This window comes from Delphinus delphis, chromosome 10 (genome assembly GCF_949987515.2).
Source record: "Delphinus delphis chromosome 10, mDelDel1.2, whole genome shotgun sequence".
NCBI lineage: Eukaryota > Metazoa > Chordata > Mammalia > Artiodactyla > Delphinidae > Delphinus > Delphinus delphis.
In genome coordinates, this window is record NC_082692.2 from 20498461 (window position 1) to 20514465 (window position 16005).

General features: G+C 41.3%; 3 protein-coding genes across 13 annotated transcripts in view; 1 reads left to right on the forward strand and 2 right to left on the reverse strand.

Moving 5' to 3' along the window:
- SLC17A3 (solute carrier family 17 member 3) overlaps nucleotides 1-16005 on the reverse strand; it is a 294893-nt gene that overhangs the window by 50156 nt on the left and 228732 nt on the right.
- The window catches only part of SLC17A1 (solute carrier family 17 member 1), a 246272-nt gene that overhangs the window by 50142 nt on the left and 180125 nt on the right, over nucleotides 1-16005 (reverse strand). The gene's annotated exons all lie outside the window — the stretch shown is intronic.
- Nucleotides 1-16005, forward strand: part of SCGN (secretagogin, EF-hand calcium binding protein) — a 45930-nt gene that overhangs the window by 15456 nt on the left and 14469 nt on the right. The window contains exons 7-9 of the mRNA XM_060023526.1: nucleotides 9580-9635; nucleotides 15102-15147; nucleotides 15390-15449. Coding sequence (XP_059879509.1) covers nucleotides 9580-9635; nucleotides 15102-15147; nucleotides 15390-15449 — 162 coding nt within the window. The remainder of the gene's footprint in view (nucleotides 1-9579; nucleotides 9636-15101; nucleotides 15148-15389; nucleotides 15450-16005) is intronic.

Consider the following 16005-nt stretch of genomic DNA (forward strand, 5'->3'; position numbering starts at 1 on the left):
GTTCCAGTGAAACCCTCTAATAGAATAAATAATCTGAAAAAGGAAATTAGACTGAAAACTGCCTGGGGGAGAGAATAACAAGGAGATTATTCTTCCAGTTGGGCATTTTTTTCAACATTGATTTAATGATGTTAGCACTGGCTGTTGTTATCTTGATTTTATTAATGTATAAAACAGGCCCTACACAATGAAATGCTTGCATTTAGAATCTCCAGCATGTTTCCAGTATTTCTTTGAATACCTTTGACTCCGAGGGGCTTCCCTCCACTTCCAACTAGAATACTAAGCCACTGCTCTCTGACTTTTTAACACAGCTTGGCTATTTTTTCCTTACTTTTCTCCACCTGGTTCTTGCTCATCCTTCAAGATTTAGTTAGACGTCATCTTGCCCTAGAAGATCTTCCATAACCTTCTTCTATAGTGGATCCAAGTGCCTCTCGTCTGTGTCCCTATATTATCTTGTGTATTTCACTGTCGTAACATCATAGTCATCCATGTAATTCATTCCACAAATATTCCTTAAAATCTGCTATGCCTCAGGCACTCTTCTAGTCATCAAGGATTCAACAGTGAGTGAAATAGACAAAGGAGAGACTGACACTAACAATAAACACAATAAATAATAAATTACATTTCATGATAGAGGGTAATAGTGTGATGGAAAAAAATTGAAAAGTAGACCAGGCAGTGCCAGCAGGGCAGCTAGGATGGGAGCTTGGGGAGGTGTAATTTTCAATAGGGTGGTCAGGGGAGGCCCTTCAAGAAGATGCAACATGAGAAAGGACCGAAGGTGCAGCCAGCAGAGTCCCTGGGTCAGGGGTGTGCCGGGGATTTCCAGGAACAGGAAGAGACCAGTGTGGCTGGATCAGAGTAAGCAAGGATGAGATGTAGGCCAGACCAGGTTGGGCTTTTGGGGCCACTGTGAGAACCTGGGGTTTTAGTTGGAGGGAGATGGAGAGCCACTGGAGGATTTGAAGCAGAGGATGCCATGATCTAGCTGCTGTGTTGAGAAGAGCCCGAAATGGGCAAGGAGGGAATCAGGAAGACCTGTTAAGAGGCCATTGCTCCATCCAGGTGAGAAAGGATGGCAGCTTGGACCAGGGTCGGGTAGCAGAGGAGGTGAGAACTAGATCTGTCTGAAGACGGAATCAGTAGGGTTTCCTGATGAAGCAGCTGGGAGTCAAGGATGACACTGCCACTGTCTATGGATCCTGTACTCCACTAGGCTGTGATTCCTCAAGGGCAAGGTGGCATCTTATCTTTGTGTTCTCAGCCCTCCCACGGAGCCTGGCACACAGTGGGCTACTTAATGCGAATTGTCTGAACTGAATTTTCAGTTATTACCTCATAAACAGCTAGGAATAAACCCTAACAATATGACTAAACTTTGCCCTTGGGACCCTCCTGCCTCCCTTGTCCGTGTTCCTTGGGACCCTCCAGCTCCATCACGACTCTCGATCCCTCTTGAGGTGCCTCGCATACTGCATACTGCACATCGCAGCATTTTGCCCAGACCCAGCTTTCCTCAAGCAGTGCTTCATGTTCCGAAATTCTCCTTTTTCTCTTTCCTTGTTTAAAACCAGACCCTCCAGGGCAGAACCAGAAAGGGAGCCTGGAAGTGCTGAGCTCCCTCCTTATGTCTCTCAATGGGGTCCTTCATCCCAAAGAGTCACCCAGAAGGATCCCAACCAGGCAGTGGGTAGGAGCCGTGCTGAGCCCAGGGGACAGAGGCAGACAGGGAGATGGGAGCCCCGAGCTGACGACGGGAGGTAGGAGGGACAGGAGTGAGGGCTAGAGCTGGAGGCATGGAGACAGAGCAGAGCAAATCGAGAAGGGACAGTCAGAGCAGGGCGAGCCTAGTATATGCCCCTGTGGATCTGCAAGTCACGTTACTCTGCTCCTTTTCTTAAGCTGGGTCTGAGATGGTTTTTCTGGGCTGAGAGGTAGGGTCTCAAAGTGACCGAGAATATCCCCTCCCTCACCAAAACCCCACTCTCTTAATGCTGCTCTGTCAGGTTAGAATGCGCTCTGGTAAGCTAGTTCATACAAAGATATGAGTTCATTCCTTCAACAAATATTTAGGGAGAACCTACCAAGGAAGATACGGTCTCTGACCTTATGGAGTCTTCCAACTGGGAGGAAATTTGGTAAGAACGGGAAAGGGAGCAAACATCCCCTCTGGTCCCTCCCTTTCATCCCCACTGTGTGCATCACTGCCCTACAGTATCGACCCATAAGTAGGAATTGAGTTCAATTTTCCTTTCAGCCCTTAAATACAGCAATTTCACCTTGAGATCCAATTAAAAGATTCTTGAAAAGTTTTCTGGATTTTTTAAAAAATAAGATGGACTGCAATGAAGCAGCAATTCTAGAGCTTCAGCAAAGGCAGGACAAGAAAAGGTAGGTGGACAAAGGGGAAAGGCCAGGAGAGGGATAAATTAGGAATTTGGGATTAATAGATACACACTACTATATAGATATATAGATATAATAGATAAACAACAAGGACCTACTGTATAGCACAGGGAACTATATTTAATATCTTGTAATAACCTATAATGGGAAAGAATCTGAAAAATATATATACACACACACACATATATGTATAACTGAATCACTATTGTATACCTGAAACATTGTAAATCAACTATACTTCAATTAAAAAAAAAGAGGTAGGTGAAAAGAATTAAACTTAAATTTTTTTAAAGATGTCTTCTTAACAGAGTACACACAGTACTTTATTTTCATTGACACGTAGCCAGTGTTTGCTCTAGTATTAAATATTTTAATCCTAATAATTGAGAGTTCCTTCTGTGCTGGGCCCTGTGTGAAGCACTTTTCAAACATCTTATGATTCTCACATGAACCTTATGAAATAAGTATTTTTAAACCCCTATTTTGTAAATGAAAAAACTGAGGATTACAGGTCAGAAACGATAAGGACGGAGTGGAAATTCAGACCCAAATCCAGCTTCAAACTGTATTCAAACCATAACATTCACATCTGAAAGTCTAAATGTCAAATTATTAAAATGAAAACTTTCAAAAGAGGGAGGGCTGAGCTCTATGAGATCAAGAAGAGACACAAATCCCTATGAATAAAGTGAAGAGCAAGGTGAGGACAAAGCCATGTTAGGAGATTAGTTTTTTTTTTTTTTTTTTTTTTTTGCGGTACGCGGGCCTCTCACTGTTGTGGCCTCTCCCGCCGCAGAGCACAGGCTCCGGACGCGCAGGCTCAGCGGCCATGGCTCACGGGCCCAGCCGCTCCGCGGCATGTGGGATCTTCCCAGACCGGGGCACCAACCCACGTCCCCTGCATCGGCAGGCAGACTCTCAACCACTGCGCCACCAGGGAAGCCCCTCTCTCAGTATTTTTAAAGATAAGATAATACAGGAGCTCTGACAGCCACAACAGAATTTATTACCCAGAAAAATGGATTTTTCTCCTCATGAAGTCCCTAAATACTCCTAAGAATTGACAACTTCTTAAACACCAAAATGGAAGCAAATTAATGAAAGAAACAAGAAAGGGTTCCACAAAATTGTTCTGGAGAAAAGAGGAACACTGATTAAACTGGGGAAGGGAGAAAGAGAAGAAGAGTGAATTGTGGCTGCATAAAGCCCCAGGGGTCACATCAGTCAAACATCCCATTATAAGGGGCAGGAGAAGGCAGGGAGGAGAAGTGTAGACTGCTTAGAAAGTCAGTACTGGGCTGAAAAGAAGTTCTGCACATCATGCATCAGCCCCGCAGCCCTAGTTGCCCAGAGCGCTTCTCTTCACAGCTCTACGGTTTACATTTAAGAAACCTCAGGCTGGCAGCTCTTACAATGGAATGCCCTGAGCTGAAGAAAACCTATGAAATGAAAAAAGAAATGGCAATGTACACCTCTGATGGCTTTGAGCTTGGATCCAGAAGCTTAGAGTCCTGTGAAGTAGCTGAGGGGAATCCGAGTGGTCTTAGCCAACTTTTGAGTATCTAGAGGTTGAGAAATGACAGTTGACCAAGACTGTCCTGTTTCTCCTGTTATATGTGTCTGTTTCATTGCTAAAACCCTGGGGGTCTTCTGCTCATGTGTGCTGCAGTTAAGTATTCATTTTTGCTCTAAATTGTCCCATGAAGGCCCATGATCAATTAAACTCCAGGTAGCCCCTCACTGGTTCTTTATGTGCTGGGGTGATAGGTAAGTGTTGAGGAATCTAGTGAAAGAGTTTCCACCCAAGGATCTGAGTTTGCCCTCAAGACTAGATGAGTTTAATGAGATTTTGGCCCACCTATTTCATTTTTCTTTCTTAAATTGTAAAGGCGACTTATACTTTTCCAATGAACAGATATGGGAACTGGACTACAGTTTGTTTTTTTTTTTTAAAGACTCTTTACATTTCCTTAGAGACTTCTGGGTATACTGACTTTTAGAAACTCAACATTCTGAGAAAAACCTTCTAGGATCCGAGCTCTAAGTGATACACCAAGTGTGAAATCACTTTAAGGCTGCTTTAATGGCTTTTTGATGAGCAATGGACACAGTCACAGCAGCACTGCATTAAAGATTTGGTTCTGAGGTTTAGCATCAAATGCTTCACTTAAGAGATGTAACCTACTAATGAATTCAAATTGACCCAAATAAGGATTGGCACACTTGAAAGCTGTCTGAAACATAACAATCAACAAGTCAAGGCAGAACATCCAATCAGAAGAGAAAAGCTGAGGTCTGCAGACCTTGTCTCATGTAAACTCGTAATTAGTGTTCTGTACAAGGAAGGAAACTATTAACAAAATCCAATTATGACATCTAATTAAGAGAGGCTGCCAACACCTGGCAGGGGGAAAGATTAGCTGTCTGAATAGAATATTATTTGGTAATACTGAGCTTTGTAAAATGTAAGCTAATACATGTGGGAGATATTAAGCGCATGTCCCTAATTAGAGCATGGAACTTGAACTACTGTAAAACAATAAAATAAAATCTGAGAATGTGGCAGGCAAAGAGAATACCCCCAGCCTCTACCCTGGTCCCAGCTCTCATCCCTTCATGCCTGGATTAAAGCACCTGCTTCCTTCCCCCTAGGTCTCTGATCCAGGCCAATCTGAGACATGTCTGTGCTTTTTTTCTTTTTTAATTTAACTTTTATTGGAGTCTAGTTGATTTACAATGCTGTGTTAGTTTCAGGTGTACAGCAAAGTGCATCAGTTGTACATATACATATATCCACTGTTTTTTGAGATTCTTTTCCCATATAGGCCATTATAGAGTATTGAGTAGAGTTCCCTGTGCTATATAGTAGGTTCTTATTAGTTATCTATTTTTTATACAGTAGTATGTATATGTCAGTCCCAATCTCCCAATTTATCCCCCCCTCCGTCACCAGGCTGTCTTGAAATCACTTCTATTCCACGTCCACCCTCACTCTACCGTTGATCTCAACCAGTCTGATGGTTTTAAATACTAACTAAAGGTGACTGCCGCCAATTTCTATCTCTGACTCAGAGCACTTCTCTGAGCTGTCTGCATATATTTGGATGTGTGTCTCCACTTGGATGCCCAATGAGCCTCTCAAACTTAGCATGTCCAAAACTGACATTCTGACCTTCCCCCACAGTCCTGTTCCATTGGTGATCTTCCTCTCCCCACCGGATGTGAACCATACCTTTCAAGTTGCCCCTCCTTCAAGATTTATCTGAAGTCCCATCTCCTCTCTCAGTGTTTGTCAATATTCTAACACATTGTTCTGTTTCTTTGACTCAGTGGTCATGGAGATAATGTTGAATCTTACTTCAGATATTCATTTTTGCCTCTCCAATTACACTGTAAGCTCCTAAAAGCCTGTACCACCTTAATGATTTCTGAGAATCTTTCACAGTGCCTCACGTGTTGACAGACACACGGTACTTATTCAACATACAATTGTTGATTCAGTAATATGGGGGGGGCCCTCTAAATCCTTTTTGAGATTGTGTATGGCAACAATTTCCAGACTTTTTAAGAATGAGGAACTCTTTTTAAGTAAAAAAAAAAAAAAAGATAACCGATAAGGAGTGATTTCTAAGAATACTGCTTAATGAAAAAAATGCAAGTTGGAAAATAATACATAGAATGGGGTCCTATTTGTCCAAAAAAATAAAGATGGACATATTAAAATGTTTAAGAAGTTTCTGGAAGGATACACAGTCCTGTGAATGGTAGTTACCTTTACAAGAGGGACAGGAAGGACTTATACTTTGTACTCTTCACTCTGCTGAACTATCTGCATAATTTTGACCTTGCACCGCATCTCAAATTATCAATTGTTTAAAAAATTCACAGACTGCCTCTCCCAACACATGACAACAGTCATACTTTGGATCTACTGTTTCTGGTAAGAAGTTACTATTTGGGTTGGCCACAAAGTTCGTTCAGGTTTTTCTGGAAGATGTCATGGAAAAACCTGAATGAACTTTTTGGCCAACCCGATATTAACCCAGTAATGGTTTTAAATGAATTTGCATTTCACAATCACCATGCCATCTTTAAGTAATCGAAAAATTAAGGTAAACCTATTATTCAACCTAAGGAGAATGCTGGGTCGATCTACAGTCTCTGAGGGGTCTCTTGAGGGGAGCCATAGGTCTACAGAATTTTAAGGAGTTTGTCAGTAAGTCATTGTGTTCCATTTCCAGGAGACTTTATAGAACCTTTCATGTACTTAGTACTCAAAAATGTGCGGATGTTCAATCTTGGAAAAGGCAGTGGCAGAAGTGAGAACAGTGGTTAAGGGCCCTTCACAACTTTTCAACAATCAGCCCTTCAGAATGGAATCTTGTCCCCACCGCCAGCACCGTGAGTCACCACAGCCCTCCAGGAGGGACCTGTGCCACGACCACGTGACCACTAAGGCCAGAGGGAAACTCACATAAATAGAATCTTTTTTTGCTTTCCCCGGGAAAGAAGGGCAATTAGAAAAGGTAAACACCACATCTCTGGCATAATCTACAGTACCAGGTGTTTTATTTCATAAACAACCATGAAGCAAACTACATTAACTATAAGCTACCCAGACTCTATAAAGCTAAGAGCCTGGTTTATGGGAAGAGCTCTAGAGCTCTGGTGACAGATATGCTTGGATTCAAAGCTTGCTACTTTCTTAGACAAATCAATCTTTCTACATGCCAGTTTCTTGTGTGTGTGGCATGCAGCTCTTTCTTACCTTCAGAGAATGTGGTGATGATTAAATGAAATAACATACAAAGTTTTGGCTGCTCTACAAATGGTCACTATTAGAGTTTACAAAATTAAGAAGCCATTATGCCCACCCCCCCCACCCCAAATTGCCAAACATTCAAAATTCATCAAAGGTCGTTAGTAACTTCCGTGAGTTAGTACGGACCTGTTTACAAACAACTTTCTCAGTTACTGAGATCATGAACTATTAGGAGCCTACTCTTCCCTCCCTCTTAGAAACCGGTCATTTTCTGAGGCTTTTTCTTTTTCATAATCAAGTTTTGGGAGGAAGAAAATCCTGGTAAATTCATATACCTGGATTAGCAACCAGTTACTACTCTACTGATGGCTTCTGGTGGAAGATACCCTCGTGGCGGTTGCAGTGAACTTGCATATGAAACAGTGCTGTGGTGCATGTAATTTGGGTGTTCTGAACACCACCGTTCAGTAGTCAAACAGCATCCTTTGAGGAGATGCTGACCATCAATTACTCAGGGGTGAAGTGCAAGGACAGTTGCCACTGAGGTCCCTGGATACCTAAGAACCCAGTCTTCCCAAGAACTCAGTCCTCCCATTAGCCACACTGGAACCTGCTCTGAAGGACTCTGTTTGCTGACTTTACCAGGAAAAGTGCTCAGCATCAATCTTACTCCCCTTCAAGTGCTTTGACAAAGTCATGAAATCATTAATTTTTCAGAGCTGGATGCACTCTGGGCCCTAATTCGGTCAGTGGTTATTGGACTGTTGGGTTCAGAGGCAACACTTCAGGATTGAGAGGGAACCTAGAGGACAAAGCTCCAGCCCACTTCCACCCACTACTTGTACAGCTCCATTTCTTTGCTTTACACATTCAAGCACCATGCAGAATTTCATCTGAAAATAGGGTTCTTCTGATAAGGAGAGTTAAAATCATGGGCACAGTTATAGCTGAAGAAGCTGCACCCAAAGAGATCATAGGACTTTACTAATGTGACAAGAGGTCTGATTTCTGGTCTGGTGCAATAGGCATGTCTTAAGCTTCCCTTGTTATGTGTATTTCTTGTAGTCAAAGATGTCCCAGTCAACTAGAAGAGTAGACACATGGGAATATGTGTATTAATCACCCCCATGTGTACACACACAGGGGTAGTAAAATTAAGCAAGTGATTTTTTTTTTCTGATTCTGATTCTTACGTGAACCACATAACCAATTTTCTGATGGGCAGAAGCATAATTTACACATTAGTGTTCAGTTCTTCCTTGAGCCAATTTTGAGCAAAGGGCTTTTCCCCCTTACACGTGCTGTGTAAGTTTGCACAGCAATAAAGATGGGCCCATGTCTTTCAAGCTGAGCTACTATTTGCTTAAAACTCAAGATAATCTAGCTTTCTAAGAACGAACCTCTTATATCTTGTTTAAAACTTTGTCTGATCTACGCAAGAGGGAGGAGATATGGGGATATATGTATATGTATAGCTGATTTACTTTGTTATAAAGCAGAAACTAACACACCACTGTAAAGCAATTATACTCCAATAAAGATGTTAAAAAAAAATTTAGCCTGATCTAATAAATTCAAACAGCCTCTTTGAATAAGGCTAAGTCTCTGCCAAAGGAAAAGCTCAGTCTCTTAGATTTCTCTGTCCTCTGGATCCAACCAAGACCCTTCTCTAAAAATGTCATCAAGCTGGGTAAGGAGAGAAAAAGCAGCTTATTGGACCTCATGGTGAAGGGGAGGAGTCGAGGTCCCAAGGCACAATGCTCTGGTTTCCATGGTGACGCCTGTTGAACACACAGTTGCTGCTACTTGGCTGACATTCATGGTTGAAGCCATCCTCTAACTCTTGCTGGATGCAGACCACTAATTCTCTGCCATATCCTCCTTCCAGCTTGCTGACTCAGTGATCCACCCCCACCCTCTGTTCCAGCATCACCTCATACGCAGCTAGCCCCATAGAAGGTCCACTGGTCCTTGACTCAGCCTCCAAACCCTTGGGTGCTCAGAGGGTCCCAGGAAAGCTAAGCCCCAGCAACTCTGTCCGCTCAAAGTTGTCCTTCCTTAGCTAGTTCTCCTCTCCCTCCAGATCCCCTTCCAGCAGAGCTAGGTCACACATCTACTTTACTCTGCCATCTCTGCTTCTCTCTCTCTTTTCCTTCCTACAATCCTCTGAGGCCTACACAAGGCAGCCTTTCTCCTACATCATATCCTCCTCAGCTACTTTTGCCTTCATGGAAAACTATTTCTTCTATACTCTACAGAGAGTACTCTATGATATGAGTCAACCTCAGCCAATTTAGACAAATATATAACCAGAAGAGCAAAACAGAAAAGCACTTTAATGACTTTTAAAATAAATTCCCATTGCAAGTATTTCTTACACTCCTTTCCCCTCTGCATTCCAGATGAAGATCTTTGACAAAAATAATGATGGCCGGTTGGATCTTAATGACTTGGCAAGGTGAGTAGTGTGAAAATGGTGTCATAGATTCAGAAACATGTTCCTAGGGGTTTGCTGACACCATACACTTCTTTTTGAAAGGCAGAGATCAAGTCTCACCTGAAGTCTTAAAGAATAGGTGAATCTTTAGGGGTAACAGATATCTTTGTGAAGATCATAAAAGCACTTCTCCCCAGAAAAGCACAATGCACAACATTTTCAAAATATTTTATAAATGGGCCAGCCCTGCCCTCAAAGGCCAGACATTCATGGTCCTACATAAGTGTCCCACAACAAAAAAAAGTCCTGAATCCCATTCAATGGTTCTGAGAATACTGAATCGTTAGTTCAGGACAGATAACAACAGAATCAGACTCATAGCTACACCCTGTGGTCTCTGAGTGTTGGTGTATCCTCCGTGGGGCGCCAAGTGTCTGCAGGTTAGAAGTGGAAGAGGGGAGGATGACAGCAGAAGAGGTCCAGTATCTGCAAAAGTGCTCTGTGAGGCTGGTATTGTGGTGACACATGATGATGTCAGCATGTTTCTGTCAAGTCTAGCTGAACACAAAACAACCTCTGATTGTCCACAAAAAGGTAAAAAGAGATTCTGAGCAGATAGAGAGTTGAAATCATTGGATCAAGAATACATGGATAAGGGAGGAACACTCCCAAACTCATTCTACGAGGCCACCATCAATCTGATACCAAAACCAGACAAAGATGTCACAAAGAAAGAAAACTACAGACCAATATCACTGATGAACATACCTGCAAAAATCCTCAACAAAATACTAGCAAACAGAATCCAAGAGCACATTAAAAGGATCATACACCAGGATCAAGTGGGGTTTATTCCAGGAATGCAAGGATTCTTCAATATATGCAAATCAATCAATGTGATAAACCATGTTAACAAATTGAAGGAGAGAAACCATATGATCATCTCAATAGATGCAGAGAAAGCTTTCAACAAAATTCAACACCCATTTATGATAAAAACCCTCCAGAGAGTAGGCATACAGGGAACTTTCCTCAACATAATAAAGGCCATATATGACAAACCCACAGCCAACATCGTCCTCAATGGTGAAAAAATGAAACCATTTCCACTAAGATCAGGAACAAGACAAGGTTGCCCACTCTCACCACTGTCATTCAACATAGTTTTGGAAGTTTTAGCCACAGCAATCACAGAAGAAAAAGAAACAAAAGGAATCCAAATTGGAAAATAAGAAGTAAAGCTGTCACTGTTTGCAGATGACAGGATACTATACATAGAGAATCCTAAAGATGCCACCAGAAAACTACTAGACCTAATCAATGAATTTGGTAAAGTTGCAGGATACAAAATTAATGCGCAGAAATCTCTTGCATTCCTATATACTAATGATGAAAAATCTGAAAGAGAAATTAAGGAAACATTCCCATTTACCACTGCAACAAAAAGAGTAAAATACCTAGGAATAAACCTACCTAAGACCTGTATGCAGAAAACTATAAGACACTAATGAAAGAAATTAAAGATGATACAAACAGATGGAGAAATATACCATGTTCTTGGATTGGAAGAATCAATATTGTGAAAATGACTATATTACCCAAAGCAATCTACAGATTCAATGCAATCCCTATCAAATTACCAGTGGCATTTTTTACAGAATAAAACAAAAAATCTTAAAATTTGTATGGAGACACAAAAGACTCTGAATAGCCAAAGTGGTCTTGAGGGAAAAAAACGGAACTGGAGGAATCAGACTCCCTGACTTCAGACTATACTACAAAGCTACAGTAATCAAGACAATATAGTACTGGCACAAAAACAGAAATATAGATCAATGGATCAGGATAGAAAGCCCAGAGATAAACCCATGCACCGATGGTCAACTAATCTATGACAAAGGAGGCAAGGATACAAGGGACAGAAGACAGTCTCTTCAATAAGTGGTGCTGGGAAAACTGGACAGCTACATATAAAAGAATGAAATTAGAACACTTCCTAACACCATACACAAAAATAAACTCAAAATGGATTAAAGACCTAAATGTAAGGCCAGACACCATTAAACTCTTAGAGGAAAACATAGGCAGAACACTCTATGACATAAATCACAGCAAGATCCTTTTTGACCCACCTCCTAGAGACATGGAAATGAAATCAAAAATAAACAAATGGGTCCTAATGAAACTTAAAAGCTTTTGCACAGCAAAGGAAACCATAAACAAGATGAAAAGACAACCCTTAGAATGGGAGAAATATTTGCAAATGAAGCAATGACAAAGGATTAATCTCCAAAATATACAAGCAACTCATGCAGCTCAATACCAAAAAAACAAACAACCCAATCCAAAAATGGGTAGAAGACCTGAATAGACATTTCTCCAAAGAAGATATAGATTGCCAACAAACTAATGAAAGAATGCTCAACATCATTAATCATTAGAGAAATGCAAATCAAAACTACAATGAGGTACCACCTCACACCGGTCAGAATGGCCATCATCAAAACATCTACAAACAATAAATGCTGGAGAGGGTGTGGAGAGAAGGGAACCCTCTTGCACTGCTGGTGGGAATGTAAATTGATACAGCCACTATGGAGAACAGTATGGAGTCCTTAAAAAACTAAAAATAGAACTACCATATGACCCAGCAATCCCACTACTGGGCATATACCCTGAGAAAACCACAATTCAAAAAGAGTCATGTACCAAACTGTTCACTGCAGCTCTATTTACAATAGCCAGGACATGGAAGCAACCTACGTGTCCATCAACAGATGAATGGATAAAGAAGATGTGGCACATATATACAATGGAATATTACTCAGCCATAAAAAGGAACGAAACTGAGTTATTTGTAGTGAGGTGGATGGACCTAGAGAGCGTCATACAGAGTGAAGTAAGTCAGAAAGAGAAAAGTAAATACCATATGCTAACACATATATATGGAATCTAAAAAAAAAAAAAAGGTTCTGAAGAACATAGGGGCAGGACAGGAATAAAAACGCAGACGTAGAGAATGGACTTGAGGACACGGGAAGGGGGAAGGGTAAGCTGGGATGAAGTGAGAGAGTGGCATGGACTTATATACACTACCAAATGTGTGAGAAGCAGCCGCATAGCACAGGGAGATCAGCTCGGTGCTCTGTGACCACCTAGAGGGGTGGGATAGGGAGGGTGGGAGGGAGGGAGATGCAAGAGGGAAGAGATATGGGGACATATGTATATGTATAACTGATTCACTTTGTTATAAAGCAGAAACTGACACACCATTGTAAAGCAATTATACTCTAATAAAGATGTTAAAAAAAAAAGAATACATGGATAGAACCCTTAGAGGGAGCAACTATAATACCAGGTTCCTCAGGGTCAGGCTGGATGGCAATTGTACACTGGACAGTGAAGCAGAGCATGAGTCATGGCCATTCTATCCCTGTGATAAACAAAAAGCTCCCCTGCAGATTTACAAACACCCTCTACTATAGTCCTGCCTAGCTGGTAGGGACTATGCCTTAATCTCCTGAATAGCTTCTCACGCAGTGGAGTGTTATGTACATGGGAGGATTCAGTGAATAGTTCTGGACTGAAGAAAGGGTTAAGTGGCATTGAGCAGAGATGCAAAGCAATAAGACAGTTACTACATTATTTTAAAACCAATTTGCTATGGAATTTGAAAATGACAATTGGGGTAAGTAGAACAAAGATGTTCATGTCCTAATTCCCAGGACCAGTGAATATTTTATGTTATATGGCAAAGGTAACTAAGGTTGCAGATAGAATTAAGGTTGCTAATTAAAAACCTTAAAATAAAGAGATCATTCTGGAGTACCTGGGTAGGTGCAGTGTGATGACAAGGGTCCCTTAAACATGGAAGGAGGAGGCAGAAGATCAGAATCACAGAGAAATTTGAAGATGTTATATTGCTGGCTTTGAAGCAAAGGAAGGGGCCACAAGCCAAAGAATGCAGGCAGCTTCTAGAAGCTGAAAAGGGCAGGAAAACAGATTCCCCCCTAGAGCGTCCATAAGGAATACAGCCCTGTCAACACCCTGAAACACCAGTGAAATCCATTTCAGACTTCTGAGTTCCAGTACTATAAGATATTAATTTGTGTTGTTTTAAGCCACTAAGTTTGTGGTAATTTGTTATAGCAGCAATAAGAAACTAATTCAATGACAAAAAGGTCTTAAAACATTTACACATGGGAATCTTCTTTCTCTGCCCCCAGTAGTGAAATGTAGCCCGATTACTCCTAGACAATCACCTCTAGAGTATATGTCCTCTGACTGGCAACATACTTTAGACGGCTTGGTACCAGCGAAGAGATGAGGACAGTATTCCTTGCAGGGTCTCAGGGTATTCTACCCTCTATTTGGCTCAACTTAATTCTCTCTACCCTGGGCATCCAAAGGAGTAAAACTTTCCAAATTGTTGTATGATATTTTTTTCTGCCTTTCTCTCTATATACCCATGATTATAAAGTCGACACAAATCCAATGCTTCAGTCTTTTGAAACTGATTCTATTCCACTGAAGTATAATTGTAGTTATGCAGGAAAGAGAAATACATAATTTCTTATTGAGTATAATTTATATACTATGTAATTTACCCTTTTAAAAAGTATAGCTATGGCTATTCTGAATCCCTTGCATTTCCACAGTAATTGCAGATCATCAATTATCAGATTACCAATTTCTGCAAAAACAGGTAACTGGGATTTTTATAGGAATTGTGTTGGATCTGTAGATAAATTTGAGGAGCACTGCCATCTTAAAAATATTAAGTCTTCTAACTCATGATCACAGGATGTCCTTAATACTATTATTTAATTCTTGTTTTTCTTCAACATCGTTTTATAGTTTTCAGTCTATAAGTCTTAGGTCTCTTTTGCCATATTTATTCCTAAGTATTTTATTCTTTTTGATACTGTTGTAAATGGAATGGTATTCTTTTTTTTTTTTTTTTTTCGGTACGCGGGCCCCTCACTGTTGTGGCCTCTCTCGTTGCGGAGCACAGGCTCCGGACGCGCAGGCTCAGCGGCCATGGCTCACGGGCCCAGCCGCTCCGCGGCATGTGGGTTCTTCCCAGACCGGGGCACGAACCCGCGTCCCCTGAATCGGCAGGCGGACTCTTAACCACTGCGCCACCAGGGAAGCCCTGGAATGGTTTTCCTAATTTCTTTTTTGGATTGGCCATTACTAGTATATCGAAATGCAACTGAATTTTGCATATTGATCGTGTACCTGCAACCTTGCTGGAATTTTTAGATGTCTCTCTATGGTGACTACTAATCCTTGTGAAAGTCCTTCCCGTCTTTATTTGTTTTTATATTGTACAAATTCCTATTTTTTAAGCACCTACCCTATTCTGCAGAATAACCTGGAAGTTGCCTGCCCTTTTCCTCACACCAGAGTTATAAATCTACTTGTAAATGAGAGGTGATAGATCATCATGTGGATAACGTTTTTTGAATTTTTTCCCCCATTTAGGATTCTGGCTCTTCAGGAAAACTTCCTTCTCCAATTTAAAATGGATGTAAGTGGTGGCATTTCTCTAGGTGGATTTGTATCATTCATGTTGCTCTGCAGATTTGAGAGGGAGGGAAGAAAGGTATCTAATTGTATTGCCTTTACTTTATCTAGAGACTGATAAGGCTCAGTGTCAGAATTAAGGGATGAGGAACTGTTGACTCAAAGTTTATAAAAGTTGTCTAAGACCGTGGAAGAATTGTACAAGTTTCACACTGCTGACTGACATGATGCTTTCTCCATATACAGGCTTGTTCCACTGAAGAAAGAAAGAGGGACTTTGAGAAAATCTTTGCTCACTATGATGTCGTAAGTGTGCCTTTTCAATATATTGTGCTGGCCATCTTTAGGTAGGAAGCTTTTTTAGCCCTTATGTGGGGTCATCCTACTTACAGACCCTAAACTTATATAACGAACAGCAATCGCACATGTGTGTTGCTATGTCAAGGTACCCAGCTTCTCTATGAAACTTCTGAGAACTAAGTAAAAACAGACATAGGAGTAGTACTTATGGTGGAGAAGAGAATAAAATAACATTATTATTATTATTATTTTTGCGGTACGCGGGCCTCTCCCTGTCGTGGCCTCTCCCGTTGCGGAGCACAGGCTCCGGACGCGCAGGCTCAGCGGCCATGGCTCACGGGCCCAGCCACTCCGCGGCATGTGGGATCTTCCAGGACCGGGGCACGAACCCGTGTCTCCTGCATCGGCAGGCAGACTCTCAACCACTGCACCACCAGGGAAGCCCTATTATTTTTTTGCTCCTTGTAATCAAGCTAAAAGAAAGTTTCTCCTTCTTGGTCTCTATCTATCATAGTATGCTCAAACACAAAAGCAAACAGTCAAATAAAAAAAACCACAACCA